A 17,111-nucleotide genomic window follows, 5' to 3' on the forward strand; every position below is an offset into this window, starting at 1 on the left:
CATCTATTAAGAACCTTTGGGTGTGTGTGTGTGTGTGTGTGTGCGTGGTGTGTGTGTGTGTGTGTGTGTGTGTGTGTGTGGTGAGCATCCTTCCTTTGCAGTCAAGGATACTGATTTATTTAAGGCACACCCCCCCACCCCTGCCACCCCAGGATTTCCCGAGAGAGCGCCCTGCCTTGTTTGCATAGTAGTATGCACAAATAACCCCAGCGTGTGTGCAGTCAGGCGATTACATACCTCAGTCTCTGGTAGAGTTGCCTGTTAACTAGTTAATCCCGTGCAGAGGGTCCTGGGTAACTTGTATATACCTGTCATGTATTTTCGTTGTCTGTCTGTCTGTCTTTGCCTGTCTGTGTTTCTAACTAAAGAATTATTTCTTTTGCAGAGGTTAGGAATCTGGAGTCTGGCAGATCACCCTCAGAAGAGGAGGAGGATGGACAGGTGAGGAACCATGGTCACCATGGTCAATGTCATCTCTGTGTATCTCTCCAGAGTTAAAGTAGGCATGACCATCGAACCTCCTGTTCATTCAAATCCACAGGCAGGCAGGGCTATGCCCCAAATCCAATTTCTTTTATTAGGATCACAATGGGCTACATGCTATGACCCAAGCCTAGCTATCCTCCTGAGTTGTCACCGTCGTAAGAACGAGATGATCAACCAGCGGCATCCTCCGGAACATGCTGTGGCTGGAAGCATCTCGTGCAGGATGTTTACTGATACTGCTTTACCCGTGGGCAGCTTCCAGGTGTGTGTTAGCTGGACACACATCCTTTCCTTATTTTTAGCTCCCGGGGCTAATTATAAGCATAGATGAGTCTCCTGTTTACGTGGTGCAGTGCGAGGGGTGTGCTTTCATGGACGTTTCCCAAGATCGCCAGTCTAGCTCTCGAGAATACAAAATCATGTTAACGAGATTCCTCACCTGTGTCCGTTTCAGCTCCTCAAAAGCCAGGCCGACCGGCCGAGTGAACAGGAAGACCAGGACCGCCTAGTTTTGGGTATGTTCCAAAATGCTGCATTGCCTGTGGCCAGGGGTGGGCGCTGTGGGCCGGGCATACGGTAAACAAGCAGGAAACGCGTTAGTCCTGAGAACCTTGCTTACTTCTTTCAGCCTTCCTAGTCAGTTTTCTTTAACGTTTCAGTCATAACCTTACAACTCTCACTCACAATCTAAAAGTACACAGGAAGAACCCAAAACATTCCCCTGAGGGATTTCACCCGGTCAAACTCTGGCGTGGTAATTGCCATGGTTACCTCATTGCCTCCGTGAGCCCGGAGAGTGGGCTTTGGGTACCATGCTACCTGTTACGCAGTGCCGCCCAATGCATCCCACGGAGATGAGTCTGGGTGGTCTGCACCCCACCCCCGGGGCCTCTGGAGAAGACCAGGCACTGCCATGTGCGTAGGTCCCTTAAGAGAGAAGGGTAGAGATGATTCTTTTCACAGACCTGAAAATTCTCATTTCTCTTCAGATGTCCTATTTCCCCCACCCGCCTCTGGGCTCCTCCGCTGCTTACCCCTACACAGCCCTGGAATTATTTAGAGGCCGGCAGAGTAGAATGGAGTTTGAGTGGGAGAACAAGGGCCCGGCGGCTGCCATCAGATGCCCGGCGACTGGGATGTGTGAGCCTTCTTCAGGCGCAGTGCAGCTGAGGCTGCTTGCACACCTGTCTTAGGGTTTCCATGGCCGTGAACAGACACCATGACCAAGGCCACTCTTATAAAGGACAGCATTTACTTGGGGCTGGCTTACAGGTTCAGAAGCAAGGCAGCGTCCAGGCAGGCATGGCGCTGGAGGAGCTGAGAGTTCTATATCTTGTTCCAAAGGCAAGAAGGAGAAGCCTATCTTGCAAGCAGCAAGGAGGAGGGCCTCAAAGCCTGCTCCTACAGTGACACACTTTCTCCAACAAGGCCACACCTACTCCCAGCAGTCCCGTTCCCTATGGGCCAAGCCTATTCAAACCAACCACAACACTCGAAGGACATACGGGAACAGAGCTGTCTTGGAGGTGGCCCTGGGTGAGAAGGTTGGGGATGAGGCAAGTCCGCAGGCTAAGGAGAGTTGAGAGTGTATTATGTGGCAGAGGCAGCGGACATGTGGAGGCATCACCAGCAACTCGTGAGGGGGTTCCTGGAGGCCCTGGCATTGTGTTCAGCCTCCGTGGTAGACACGTGTCAGAGCTGTTACAACCGTTGGGAAATCCCATAGCCTAGAGAAGGCCAGGAGGAAGCACCCGCAGTGTTGGTTGACTGTGCTGCTCTGGGCTTGGCACTTCGCCAGCGGTGGTTTGCTGGATGTCCTGGCCTAAGGGGCCGCTAAACTTGGAACAGAGACTTAGTTGTGTTCCAAGCGGTGTGCATACATCTGTCGCTGTTGCTATAGAAGATGAGAAAAATAATTTATATCCAGAGCCCACAACAGGGGAAGAGGGAGGAGAAAACAAAACAACAACAACAACAAAAAAGCAAACACTGAGGACTATTTGACTCCTGTAGGCCCCAGAGCCTGGAGTGTGGTTCTTCATGCACACAGGATGTCTCAGCTGCTGCACCCTGTTCTCACTCTCTCTCGGGGATGTCAGCTTTGAAGAATGTTTACTCAGACACGTTGCTGGCAGAGGAGGGGGGTTGGCTGTTAAAAGTATTAAATAGTGGGATTATTTTTAATTTGGGACTCTTAAAACCTCTCCTCAGTCTCCTGCTGATGTACTTGTTGGGTGAGAAGAGTTTTGCTTTGTAAACTGCAGTAACCCTGCCTAGGCTGAGTGCTTAGTCAGTAACGTCATTGTGGCTGAGGAGAAACATTGGGAAGGCTGAGAGAGAGAGAGAGAGAGAGAGAGAGAGAGAGAGAGAGAGAGAGAGAGAGAGAGAGAGAGAGAGGGAGGAGGAGGGGAAAGGGGAAGGAAGGGGACAGGGATCGAGGGAAAGGGAGGGGCGTCAGGGGAGAGGGAGAGAGAGGCTGAACAAAACTTAACACGTAGCCATCTGTGAAAAGGCCACGGACATGTCTTTCTGACTCCAGCATTTTCTCTCATTTATTTAAACTTTTGAATTAAGAGGGGGAGAAGAAAATCTCCTGACTTTATGAAATAAAGTGAGAGTGGACTTTAAAGGAACCCCTGAGACAGAAGAGAGAGCAGCTAGCAGTAACAGGCAGATGTAAGCCAGAGGCAGAAAGAAGCTGCTCCCCCAGAGGCCACTTGGAAACTCTCGTCTGAGTGAGCTGGTAGTCTGTCCGGACTCTTAGAACTACTAATAAAACATGCAGGATAGAAGTGTGAGGGCTTTGCTGTATTGTATTACTTTAAATTGTGTGGTACAAATGTGGTGTTGTCTTGCAAACTCGATCAGTGTTGTTCTGGTGGAACTTTCCGTGTGGTGGTTGTCTGGAAGTTGCTGCTTGAGTGAAGTCCTGGTGTCTTAGCGGAATCACAGAAGCTCCTGGAAAGTGATGGCGCTGCTCTGTCAGCTGGGATTATAGAGCGTGAGTGAGGCTGTACGGGCCACAGACCTGACTCTCACACTGAGGCTAAACTTCCTGCAGTTAACGAGTCGCCCGTGCCTTTTCGTTGGATTAGAGATCGTATGAGTGCATTCGGCTAGAGTTGTGTGTCATGTAGCTATGGGCATGGAAAGAAACATGAGGGACCCGTGAAACTGAGATGGCGAGACAAGAGCATGGGGGCGTGTCTTGACTCTTCCTGTGGGGGGAGGGGTGGGGAGCTAGAGCACATCTCGAGGTGAGCGAGGGTGGGGTGGCGAATGGAACTGGTTGGCGCTCTTCTTGGGAAGTTTCAAGACTGATAGGCTCTGGCAAGAAGCCACACTTTATCTGCTGCTGCAGATTTGGCTGGCAGACAGAGGGCTTGGCGCAGTGCAGAGATTTTAAACAGAATCTTGGTTAAGTAAGACTTTGCGGAGGAACTGGGGAGATGGCTCAGTGGTTACGGTTACCTGCTGCTCTTGCGGGGGACCAGAGCGCGATTCCCAGCACCTGTAGCAATATAGTTCCCGGGGTTCCAATGCCCTCTTCTGGCCTCTTTGGGCACTGCATGCATTCACTGCGTAGTTCACATACGCGAGTGAATTCATAGACGTAAGTTAAAATTAAAGCTTTAAAAGCTTTTAAGGAGAAATTAGTCTTCTATAGCTAGAGAAGATATCAATACTTGCTGTGGAAAATGAGGAAAAGTTTAGGACAACTAGGGTTTGAAGAAAATGTATTCGCTCTCTACCCAAGATGGTTCCTATGAATTTGGCTATAACTCCTCCCTGGGCTTTTTTTTTTTTTTTTTTTTTTTTTTTAACAGAGTTGTCACCAGGCAAACAATGTCCTTTTACCCTTTGTTATTTACTTTGTGTTAAGTAACTACTGTCTAAGAAAGTCCCTTAAAAGGTTGCTGTACACACTTTTCACAAAGTGCACGAATGCTTTTGCAAGAAGAAAAGGAAAATGGGTGTCCACTGTAGATGTAGACCGGGCATGGCCAACTCATGCAGGGGTTCAAATTGCAAATATTTTAAACACGTTGGGCCCTGGTTTTCATTTCTAATAATGTTTTCCTTGTCTTGATAAGGTTTTCCTCGTCTTAGAGTATTTATTTTTAATGGATACATGTGTTCTGCCAGCATGTATGTCTGTGAACCATTCAGCAAATGTATGCAGTACCCGTATATGGGCCTGGTGCCCTGAGAGAGCATCAGATCCCCCGGAACTGGAGTAACAGATGGTTGTGAGTGGACACGTGGGCGCTAAGAATCAAACCCACATCATCCCAGAAACAGCTACTGCTCCTAACTGCTGAGCTATATCTTTAGCCCCGATTTTTTTAATTTTTTAAACAGTATTTTTATTATTTGTACATTCTACACATTTATATAATAGATATTGACCACTGTTACCTTTGAGTTATTTGTTGCTTATGTTATTTTTTTTCAGATTAGGGACTCATGTAGCCCAGGCTGGCCTCAGACTCACCAAGTAGGTGAGGATATCCTAAACTCCAGACAATCCTGCCTTCACCTCCCACATACTGAGATTAAAGTCTGCACTGTGACATCTGGCTATAATTTTGAATCATTTCATTTCGATGGTCTATTACATATAATCCAAGAAAAGGAAAACTTTTGGTGGATGTTGGGACAGGGAGGGCGAACACTAGGGGGACAGACAAACTGAAGCTGACTGTGGGTAGAAACCCAACTTCGTAATCAAACAAAACAGCAAAAACCACTTGGGAAGCATAATGCAGCGATCGATACAGAGGGATGTGAGGCTGGGATTTCTCACCAGGCAGGACACAGGCCTGCCAAGCCCCCATGCAAAGGTTCGTAGGGATATCAGCAGAGGAAACTCGGAATTGAAGATCCAGCAGAACAGCTCCTTGGTCTTGGCTCCTAGAGGTGAGGCACAGAGTGCGCTCAGTAGTGCTGTCTCCCCTCCCACACCGTCTCCCCTCCCACACTGTCAACTAATAATGACTAATTAAGTGACTTCTCATATCTACTGATAGTAGCGGCCACAGAGCTATAAATGCTCATAAAAACAGCCCATGTTAATCACCTGTGAATGAGACAATGGATACAGTCTAGGAGCCAGAGCCCTCCCCGACCCTTCCCCATCTCCTCCTCCCCCTCCCTCCCCCTCCCTTTCCTCACCCCTCCCCCTCCCCACCCCCTACTCCTCTGGTGTGATTTCACTATGCACCATCTCTGTCAAGGCCTTGGGAATGTCGGATGAAATCTGAATGTTGTGTGAAAAGAGAGGAAAGATGGGATCTTCAAGGCTCTTGGACTTCTAGAAAGTCAGCTTTTGAGCCTAATTTTTGGTAGATCTCATTACAGCGTGGGCTCTCTCTCTCTCTCTCTCTCTCTCTCTCTCTCTCTCTCTCTCCCTCCCTCCCTCCCTCCCTCCCTTCCTCCCTCCCCCACTTTATATTTCAGCTTTTGGGTGGAGGTGGGTGGCATTTCTCTATAACGAACTAATTTCTCCCATGATTTGGAGTAAAGGGCCTGGGGACAGAGAACTCTTCCAAGAAGGGGATTACAAACGCAGAGTTATTTGTATAAAACCGGGCTGCTTTTAATTCTTTTTGTTCCTTTCGAATTGGTGGCCTTCGAGGTTTGAAAAATAGTTTTGGTAGGAAAAAGTTGCCGGCCTAGGCGTTTGGCTGCACGCCTGTTTCAAGGTCCGTTTGGTTCTCTGGCTGAGTTCTGCCCCTTTGTGTTTGTGGCCTCCTTGTTTGGGTAAAGTTTGCCTCGTGGAAGGTGGGAAAGAAATGCTTCTTTTCTCTTAAATGAGATTACTGGAGTATTTGTTGACAAGCACTTATCCCGTAAATCGAAGGAAAGACTATGGGGGCGGGGTTAGGTTATTAGAAACTGTAATCCGAGGGCTTAGAGAACAAGAAATGCCTCACAAAGTTGTCAAGTCGAAGGATGCTTTTCCTATTGCTTGTTCTAAGATGTGCAATGGAAAGAGAAACAAAAAAGGCGTGGAAACCACTTGAGCTGCTGCTGCTGGAAGGCCCCTGCCTTGTTCTGAGCCTTGCCTACACACCAGGATGGGAACTCTAGAATCCTGAAGCTGGCCCTAACGTCCCAGTTGGTCTAGATGGAGCATGTACGTCAAGACTTTGCAAAGGGTTCCATGTGGGTCGTAGGGGGAGTCGAGGCTGAAAGCCCAGCTAGGGTTCTCTGGAAGCCCTGTGATGTTGGGGTCGGTGCCACACTACCTAGTTCTCAGTAGCTTTACCACTGAGAAGTGGATCTGCACTCATGTCTCCAGCGATTGAGAAAGGAGTGAGGGGAAACCTGTTTATGTTAGCTTTGTCAATTCTCAGCAGTCACTTCCGTCTCATTCTTAGGAAGGCTGTGGACTTCTGTACCTTTTATTTCCTTGACCCAGCTTCTCATGTGTATACCTTATTGTATGTAGTCATCATGTTTTCCCTAACTTCTTGGATGTGAGAGTGTTTTACCCTTCCCTGGGTTTTGACGGTCTTACAGTTTTGAGGGGCGTTATAGATGTTCCACAGATGGAATTTAAATGTTTCCCCCACCGTTAAAGTTACAGGTTTTGAAAGGAAGATCAGCTGGGTGGTGATAGTGCTTGCCTTTCATTCCAACACTCAGGAAGCAGAGGTAGGCAGAACTCTGAGTTCGAGGCCAGACTGGTCTATAGAGGGAGTTCCATGACAGCCAGGGCCACACAGAGAAACCCTGTCTCAACAAAACAAAACAAATACAAAACAAAGAAAGAAACAAAGAAAGAAACAGAAAGAAACAAAGAAACAAAGAAAGAAACAAAGAAACAAAGAAACAAAAAGAACAAACAAATAAACAAAGGACAGGTGAAGTACTATATCTGTTCCCTTCATATGACACAGAGGGTTTGTCCTACCAACTTCATTAATCACCATTAATGCTGATATTCATTCCCTGGGTGTGGTTGTATTGATCGTTTTCTTTCCTGTGAAGTTATTTTTCCCTCATCCCTTCCTCATTCTGTAGCGTTTGGAAGGAAGTCAAGATGTTTAGTCCACAGTTAAGGAGCAGGGAGTTGTCCGCATGCTTTCTTATGGGTGGGGTAGCTACAGAACTTGGAATTCTCTTACCTGGAAGGGCTGTGTTCCTCCACTATTTGGTCATTCACTAACATCTTCACAAAGACAAAAGATCTTCGAATCATTACCTAATGATGTTCTGTTGTGGAGGCAATGTAGCTTTTGTAATAGGGACGATCTTAGTTGGCTTCTGAGCCCTTTTTACATCTTCACTGGTGTGTGAGTGTCTTGTGTGTGTGTGTGTGTGTGTGTGTGTGTGTGTGTGTGTGTGTGTGTGTGTGTGGGAGTGTGTGTGAGTGTGTGTGGTGTGTGTGTGTGTGTGTGTGTGTGTGTGAGTATGTGTGTGTGTGTGTGTGTGTGAGTGTGAGTGTGTGCGTGAGTGTGTGTGTGTTATGTATGTTGTTTATTGGTTGGGTGGTGTGTATGTGTGTATGTGTGTGTGTGTGTGTGTGTGTGTGTGTGTGTATGTGTGTGTGTATGTGTGTGAGTATGTGTGTGTGTGTGTGTGTGTGTGTATGTGTGTGTGAGTGTGTGTGTGTGTGTGTGTGTGTGTGTGTGTGTGTGTATGTGTGTGTGTGTGTGTGTGTGTGTGTGTGTGTGTGAGTATGTGTGTGTGAGTGTGTGTGTGTGTGTGTGTGTGTGTGTGTGTGTGTGTGTGTGTGTGTGAGTGTGTGTGTGTGAGTGTGTGTGAGTGTGTGTGTGTGTGTGTGTGTGTGTGTGTGTGTGTGTGAGTATGTGTGTGTGAGTGTATGTGTGTGAGTATGTGTGTGTGAGAGAGAGTGTATGTGTGTGTGTTTAGTTTGGTGAAAATATCACTTATGATTTGTTAATTGATGATACAGGACACCTGGGATTTGTCGACAGTCATAGAACTTTATAGCACATCAAGTGAACCTTAATGGATACAAACAGACCAGCCAACACATAAAAATCAATCGTGGGTGTCTTAGCATTTCTATTGTGATACTATGGCTATAGCGACTCTTACGAAGGGGCTGGCTTGCAAGTTCAGGGCTTTAGTTCATCGTCATCATGGAGGGAAGCATGGCAGTGTACAGGCAGACATGGTCCTGGAGAAGAAGCCGAGAGTTCTACATCTGGATCCACAGGCAGCCGGAAGAGAAAGACACTGACTGGGCCTGGCTTGAGCGCCTGAAATCCAAGGTTCCAGTCTGCTTCTTTGAAGATAGGGTTTAGATGCAAGTATTTACAGAATGATGAACACTGTGGTCTGAGGCTTGAGAAAAGGGAGTTGAATAGTGAACTCACTTCATTTTTAGGGTCTTTGTTATGTGTAATCAAACCTTTTGGTTCTTCACAGGAAGTTCGTTCAGAAAATGACTCCATTAGTGTGTTCTGAGGGCGACTGTGGTCTCTTGGATGTCAAGTAGTCATATCAGACACTTGTGTGGATGACATGAAGTGGGGGTGGCTTTAACAGGTTTGAGTGACTTCCGAGTGCCTATAAAACAGGTGGCCACCCTGATTAGTGTATCAGAGCTGCTATCTATTCCTGGGCTCTGTGACTTTCTGAAATCGACGATAAGAGGAATAACCACTAACTAATAAAGCTACTTACCCCGGAGGTCATGGTGTGAATACTTCAGTAGTACACTGTAGAAATACGCTGAAAGGGAATTCTCTGTCTAGTTAATATTTAAAGTATACTGGAAATGCCTTTAATTTCTTTATGCTGTAGTCTTTATTCCCCATGGTAACCCCTGCTGTGTAGATGTAATGGTCCCATTTCAATTGTGCTAAATTCAGAACTTAAGAGGGTTGCGGTTAAGGCTACTACTTAAGTGTACAACTGCCCCGTATATGTCGCCAGTGCCCACGATCTTTCCTGTAGCTTGGGGGTGCCTCTAAAATACACATCAGGCCCAGTTTCTTCCTTCAAGGAATTTGGGGTCCCTTTAGGAGATAAGAAAACGTCACAATTTCTATTCCTCAAATCCCGTATCAGTAGTTGAAAAGATTTAGTTTCGTCAAGGTTGAGAGGGAATTGACCTGCTGTCCGTATGAAGAATGTGGAGGAATATTTTCTGCCCAGGGCCTTCAGGAAGTAGACACAGGAAGGTAGCAGTAACTGCCTTGGGTGATTAGAGCCCCATGCAGCTGCTTTGCTTAGTAAAATGTCTGTTACTTTAAGGAGGCACAGTGACTGGAGACTTAAATTCTTCCAACTGCACTTGCAATCAGCCAATCTGACAAAGCAAATACATTTATCTTTTAAATATGGATGAGATGCAAATGACCTCTTGAATTAATTTAAATGCAATTAAAATAACAAATGGAGAGAGAAAATAACTCCCTCAATGACGGGAGGAAGTAACGACGATGATGAATGACCCATGTTTAACGAGTCTTCAGAAGGTAAGAAATTGGTTGAGCTGACTTAAAAATAAAACAGGCTATGCCAGTGGTGTTTTCTACTTCACTCCCCCTGGTAACTGCCTGCACAGATGGGGCAAGCGAGGGCATTGGAAAGTCTCGAGATCCAAGAGCTGTTCTCACAGGTGCTGGGGGCGCTCTTATTGTCAGAAAAGTTCCATAATGCAATTGATCTGTACTTTGTCAACAATGATTGTACCTCTAGGAAAAGATTAAGATGGGCCCACTTATCACCTCAGCCTGCAGCCATGCCTGTGTTCCTTCATCCTCTGTCTTTATCTTCTTAAGTTCTTCTGACCTGTTATTATAAAAGGTAGTCAGGGAGGAGCACCTGCTCCAGTAACTTCCTTTAAAAGGTTTATTTTTAATTGTGTGTGCATGTGTGCATGAGTACGTGCATGTGTGTGTGTGTGTGTGCGCGCGCGTGTATGCATGAATACATGCATGTGTGTGTGCATGAGTACATGTGTGTGTACATGAGTACATGAGTGTGTGTGTGTGCACGCATGTATTTCTGTGCATGAGTACATGTGTGTGTACATGAGTACATGAGTATGTGTGTGTGTGCACGCATATATTTCTGTGCATGAGTACATGTGTATGTGTGCATGAGTACATGAGTGCGTGTGTGCATGTGTGTGTGTGTGTGTGCACATGTATTTCTAATAGCCTGAGAAAGCTCCCCGAAGAGGCTCCTTGGCAGAAGAGCTGTGAGAGTAGCAATATCCTGACGGTATTTCAGGCTACAGCGTACAACACCCCTCTCTTTGGTCTAGAGACACCTTGGAAACAGCTTGTGGCCACATGACATCCAAGTATTATCTGAAGCTTTGGGAAGCTAGAAATTTTCTTTACTGATAAACAATGTACTTTCTACAAATAAAGCTATACTGATTACATACATATAAAAATATTTAAAGTGTTAAGAATCCTATGCTTCGTCAAAATACATGGCTGCAGTCAGTAGATGCTATAGCCGTCACATGAAGGTTGTCACCCCCCTGGTTTGACCAACTGGCACGACTCATTCGCTCAGCAAAAGCCTGCAATGTCCCAGGCATGTCCCGCGGATTTGTCCAGTAGTCTGCATCTTATGTAGCCCAGGCTGGCCTGACATTTGCTGTGTAGCCAACTTCTGATCTTCTTACCTCTACCTTCCGAACATTGAGATTCAGGCCTGCACAGTCACGGCCAGCATATGCAGCTCTCAGAATCAAGCCCAGGACTGCATGCGTGTCAGGCAAACACTTTGCCAACTGTACTTTGCTTTCTTTTAAAAAAAAATTAATGATTTTAATTGAAATAGTATCTCCTTCCCTCCCATCCAGCTACCCACCCATATCCCCCTCAAGCGCATAACCTCTCTTTTATTTGATTCTATTTGGTACATACACACAAATACACACACAAACACACACACACACACACTATTTTTACATTTTATTTATGAGGGGGACATGTATGTCATGGCCCACGTGAAAATCAAAGGAGAACTTGAAGGAGTTCATTCTCTCCTTCCGACGTATGGGACCCAGGGATACAACTCAAGTTGTCAGGCCTGGAGCTGTCTTCCTGACAATACTGTCTGTCTGTCTGTCTCTCTCTCTCTCTTTCTGTCTCTGTCTCTCTCTCTCTCTCATTAAGGATCATATATAAAGTGAAATTCTCTTGCTTGTTCAAGGCTGAGAATAATTTACTCTTAAACAGTTGTACCCATCTGTTTAAGAAAAATATGTAATTTATTCTTAAGAACAAAGGCTACAAAAATAGCAAAGTACTCATTTTTCCTTTTGGCTCAATCCTTGCAGCTCTATGAAGTCACAGTAGCAGTCTACACAATTCTGATTGTGACTTGAATTTACACTCCAGTAGGCCCCGCCCACATCGTATCTCTGCCTTTGCCCCTCCCTCGACCCTCCCTGATCAGAGAGGCTCGGCTACCACAGAGCAGGCTGTGATACTGTCTCTTCCCTGGCTCAGCCCTCCGGCCAACAGTTGGAGAAACAGTTGAAGTAAAGAGATGAATGCTAATGAAGACATACACTGCTGTTTTCCAAGCCTGCGTAGTTGAATGGCCTCTCGTGTTGCTTCCCTTAGCTTTCCCTGGGCATCGCCAGATGTCATAAACATAGGCCTTCCTCCTTCTGCCAGAAGTGCTTTAGAGAGCTCTTTAAAGAAACTCTCCTGTAGGAGAGTCCCCTGTAGACACTGGCTGCTCAGCCTAATCTTATTCGGTTCACACATCTCTGTGCGCCTATCAGAGTAGGGAAGCCTGGTGAGCGGCAACTGCGGTTTATGGGAAGGCGATGTGGGCTTCCACTGCTTGCTGATCACTGGAAAGGGTTTAGCGGGGACTGCAGGAATGGTTGGTTTGTGGTAAATGAGCCATTAGCAAGATCAGGGGGATTGAAAGTTCAGAACTGAGTTCCAGAGTCACCCGCACCCTTAGGGCTGACTGCTGAACCCCGGTGACAGGTCAGGAAACAAGCACAAGCTACAAGTCCTGCTAGCCAGTAATAAACGCCTTCGGAGTAGACAGGCTTGCGTTTGCTGCGGACTGGCTGTGATAAAGCAGCCTTCATCACCCAGCGCAGCACAGCACAACTTTCCTAGCTCTCAGCAAAACAGGCGCCTGCCTTCGGAAGCTCGCCACGCCACGGGGCGCGCTGGCGGCAGCGGCAGCCAGCTCGCCACGCCACGGGGCGCGCTGGCGGCAGCGGCAGCGTTCTCTCTCCTCCGCTCCCTTCCTTCTTCATTTCCATATCCAGCCACAAGAAGAGGGGAGTTAATGATTCATTTGCTCCCTGGTGACCTTTTGAATAACTGGACAGCGATGTATCAGCCAGACTCCAGGTCCCCCGCTGCCCCCCTCTGCCTTCTCTGGTTTGGCTTTAATATTTACAGCCTCCTTGTTGGTCTACATGCCTGAACGCCCGAAGGAAGCAAAACATTTACTGCCTCTCCCTCCCCGAGTTTGGAACTGTTTCACCCAGCCCCATTCCTGCCTTTGACATCACGGGGAGGCTCCTGGCTGGGCACGGTCTGCATGCACTCCTCTGCCTCAGCTAATCCCTTTACCCAAACAAACAATGGATTCTGACTCGGACTCCCCTTTCAACTACTCCTGGCCTTCCTTCCCCAAGATGAAGATTCGGCGCCGGGCATCCAAGAAAGGTAGATCATGGAGCCTTTTGTTTGCCCAGAATCAAACCAGCATGCACCCCTCTCTGCCCTGCCTTTCCCTGCCTGCTGCTTGCAAGTAAAGCTCCTGTTTTCACAAGTCTTTCTAGAGCTCTTGCCGTGCAAACACTTTGTATGTGGACTTCCGAGGTACACGCATTTCCCCCTTCCATCCCCTGTACTTTAACATCTACCTCAGTGTCATAATCTATACTTAAAAAAAATGTGTGGCTCTGGGACGAGTCCGGGGGTCAGTACAAGGTAAATGTTTTGAGTTTGTTTAATCACAGTTACCTTGGAGTTACTTTGACGATAAAGACTCCTGTTGATTTAAACATGTCTAGACTTTGTAGAGCTTAAAGAGAATCTGTGCTTGCTGCTTACCGTGTGCTTCTGTTTTTCTTTTTTGGTTTTGTTTTGAAGTTAATTATTTAAGGGAAATCTGTTCGTGAGGAGTCCTATTTAGTGATTTTGTAGTTGTTGGAAAGAGAGGGTTTGGATAAAGTGATTTCAACGAGCAAGTCTCTAGAGAACCCAGAGACCCATTCTGCTCACCTCCAGTAATAACAAGTAAGCGAGATCAACCTGAAGGAAGGAGTGCCCGGGACCCTGGTGGCTCATGGTGGAAGAGACTTGCTTGGAATAGTCCCTCTTGCTTCTTGGGCCCACACTGGAGTGTGGGCTTGGTAACCACAGGGACTGGTCTTTGGGAAGAGACTCTCCCGTCCTGGGGTGGGCATCACAGGAGGCCATTGTTGTTTTCTGAGGCTTAAAGAAAAGCCAGAGAGTTAGTGGGCATCCTTTTCCATTCCTTGTCTTGTGTAGAGACATGTGTGGTCATGCCTCTGACTCCAGGGGGCAGGGACGTGGAAAGTGGCAGGAGAAGAGGTGTTTTTCCTGCTTTTGTCTTCTGGAGACTGACGGCTCTGTACAGCAGTGGTGTTCCTAAGGTACCCTGTGTTCCCACAGGAGGATAGATTCTTGGTCAGGTCTCTGATTAGCTTCAAGCCTTGCGTTCCCATAGAAAGATGGACTAGTAGTTATCCTCAAATGTGGTTAGCTTTAAGGATTTTCTCCTGACCTTTTAGGATAAAAGAAAGGTGTTCATTTGTTTGTTTGCCTTTTAGCTGGGCTTTAAGCCATCTCTGGAAGATGCTAAGTTGGCCTTGAGGGGAAGCAGGAAGACTTGGCCGCAACACCTTTCCCAGGCTGGTCCACTGCTATCCTTAAAACGCAGTCATCAGATACTCGGTGTTTAACATACTGTTTTGCTATCCTGTCTTAAAACCAGTTTCTTCTTTATTTTGTACCCAAGAAAGGGGTTCCTTTTATTTTATACAGTTTTGTTGATTTTATAGATATAAGGTAGGGATTTTAAAATATCAGTGGTAAAGCCTGTCTCCCTTTAGAGGATGCAGTTCATAGATTAATGGGCTATCGTGTCTCGCCATTAAATGACTCTGGGGAAATGTTCCTGCAGGAGGGCATGTAGAAGTAAGCCCTTGTTCAGAGATAGGTGAACCAAGGTAAAGATTATCTGTGATAATCTTTGCATGTTTCCTACCTTTTCAAATCTTTCACGATTATTATTTGAAAGATTAAATCTTTCAAAGTTATTTTCAAACAGTAATTTTTTTTTAAACACAACTGAACTTATTCCCAAGAGGGGAGATACATGGAGGTCCCAAGAATCGGGGGTGCATTTTTCTAGTTGTGGTGTAGGGGAGAGTAGCAAGGGTGGGTTACTTCAGTTTTCTATTTCTGTTGCCCAGACAGCTTACTGGGTGCCTATACTGTGGGGGCTGGGACTCCAGGTAGCTGGGAGGGAAGGGATTATGATTGGAAGCCAGGGAGAACCTTGAGAGGCCACTAGAGTGGTAGGAACACATGACTCACACCCTCCCTTTAAATCTAATTTGGAGCCGTGCCAGCCTGAGGCAGAGCAGAAAGTCATAGCAAAGCTATGTATAAATTAAACCTGGTTCAAGTGAAAGCAAGTACCTGGCTAGGAAGGTGATTAACTCTTTGCCAAAATGGAGTCAATGGAGCAGCATGGCAAACCGGTCGCCTACGGAGTGTACGTTCTTCCTTGGAGAGTTGGTGGTAGCCTAGTTGTGAAGAAAATGGCCAGTCCTATTCTAATATCAGCTGGACAGACTCCCCAGACCCAGAAGCTCTTAGAGAGCCAAGAGGGCTGTGGAAATACCCCATCCTGGCCCCCCTTTCCTCCGTATGAAGATAGCAGAGCTCAGAGAGATTCAGCAAAGAGATAATCAGATGTGTTCAACAAGCATCTCTGGAGTGACAGGTGGTTACAAGTTAGTGCTGGGATTCTTCCCCTCCCCCACTTAGCAGCAAAACCACCACTTCCCCCCAAAAACCCAACAACTAAGAAATCAGGCTTTTTCTTTTTCTTTCTTTTTTTTTGAGACAGGGTCTCACTGGCTGGCTTGGACTTGCCATGTAGTCCAGTCTGGTCTTGAACTCAGCGATCTGCCAGTCTCAGCCTCCCAGCCACCAGGATTAAAGAAGTGTGCCACAGCACTTGGCCCAATAAATCTGATTTTGCAGCCCAGTGGCTGTTTCGTGAAGAGCAGTGCTTCCTGGTCTCTGAAAAATAACATTTTTAGTGTGTCTTCAACAGTAAGAATCTCTCCTTATCCTCTCTCTCTCCCCCTCTCCCTCCCCTTCTCCCTCACTCTCTTCCTCTCCCCCTCCCCCTTCACTCCCCCTTCCCCTCCCCCGATGCAGGAGGCCAAAAGTCAACCTCCAACATTGTCCTTAAGAGCTATCCACCTTTTCTAAAACAAGATGTCTCCCTGACACCTGGGGTTTACAATTCAGCTGGGCTCCCTGTCGGGTAAGCCCCAGTCATCTACCTGTCTTTGCTTCCGCAATGCTGGGCCAGGATTGCAAGCCTGTGCCAGCATATTTGGTCTTTTACTTGGGGGCTGAACGCAGGTCCTCGAGGACCACTCTTCTAGCTGAGCCGGCTCCCTGGCTCCTCTCTCCTCCTTCTCATCACCAGGGAAGTTAGGCTCTGGAGCTTCAGACACCTTGGAAGTCTTGAAGGAGGATCTTAGAGCTCTGAATTTATGGTCTATTAAGCAAACATCTCTTGTATTTATGGAGATATATGTTCTTCTAATTTCTTCTGTTGCTTCCCCCTCTTCCCCCTCTTTGCTTGTATTGCCTTCCCTCAGAGGCCCTCTCCTGTCCCTGTTTCCAGTTTCTTTGATGGATATTCAGACGCATACACATTCCCTAACAGAGTGGCGTGAAGTTTTGACAAAGCTTTGTAATGATAAGAAACCCCACCAAGCCACATTTTAACTTAGTTCTTGCTTTTCCTCCTGCCTCCAGAAAAGGACACCATGTCACTGTTCTTTGGAAATGACTGGTATCTCGAGGGGGGAAGCCATGGAAGTAGTTAAAGCCAAGCTGGCCACAAGTCCTGGGAGGGCCCTTCTCAGAAGCTGTCCTCCGTCATCTTGTAGGCAGCTCCAGGACAAGTCGCTTTTGGAGCCCAGTGGTTAATGATTAGAGTAGGTCAGAATCCATGACCGTTCTGCTTCAGGGATATAGGAATGCCTGGGTTTTTGTTTTGTTGGTTTCGGTGGGCAATTCAACTAAGAGATGTAATGCTTATTAATCAAAGATTAATTATAAAAATCTCGCAGAGATTGTATCTCATGTAAGGCTCCAGATGTTGTCACGCAGTCTTGAAAGAGTGTGCTTAGGTAAGTCATCAGACCCCTTGGAGATGTTGACACACACCTTCCCTTCATGTATTTTGTTCACCCCTGTGGTGTCTCTCATTCTCTCCTCTCCAGGTCATAGCAGGTCCCTCTTCAGGGGGAGAGAATGTGAAGAGGCACCATCGTTTTTTTTTTCAGTGTGGGCAAAGCCTCTGTAGTTCCTAAGGAGCCAGTGCAAACGAGAAAATTTGACAACCCTGAAGAGCTTGGC

The 17,111-nt window shown here is 46.8% G+C and overlaps 1 protein-coding gene across 1 annotated transcript in view; it reads left to right on the forward strand.

Moving 5' to 3' along the window:
* Positions 1 to 17,111, forward strand: part of Arhgef28 (Rho guanine nucleotide exchange factor 28) — a 295,945-nt gene that overhangs the window by 161,207 nt on the left and 117,627 nt on the right. The window contains exons 8-9 of the mRNA XM_032898997.1: positions 386 to 441; positions 941 to 1,001. Coding sequence (XP_032754888.1) covers positions 386 to 441; positions 941 to 1,001 — 117 coding nt within the window. The remainder of the gene's footprint in view (positions 1 to 385; positions 442 to 940; positions 1,002 to 17,111) is intronic.

This window comes from Rattus rattus, chromosome 3 (genome assembly GCF_011064425.1).
Source record: "Rattus rattus isolate New Zealand chromosome 3, Rrattus_CSIRO_v1, whole genome shotgun sequence".
In the NCBI taxonomy this organism is placed as follows: Eukaryota; Metazoa; Chordata; class Mammalia; order Rodentia; family Muridae; genus Rattus; species Rattus rattus.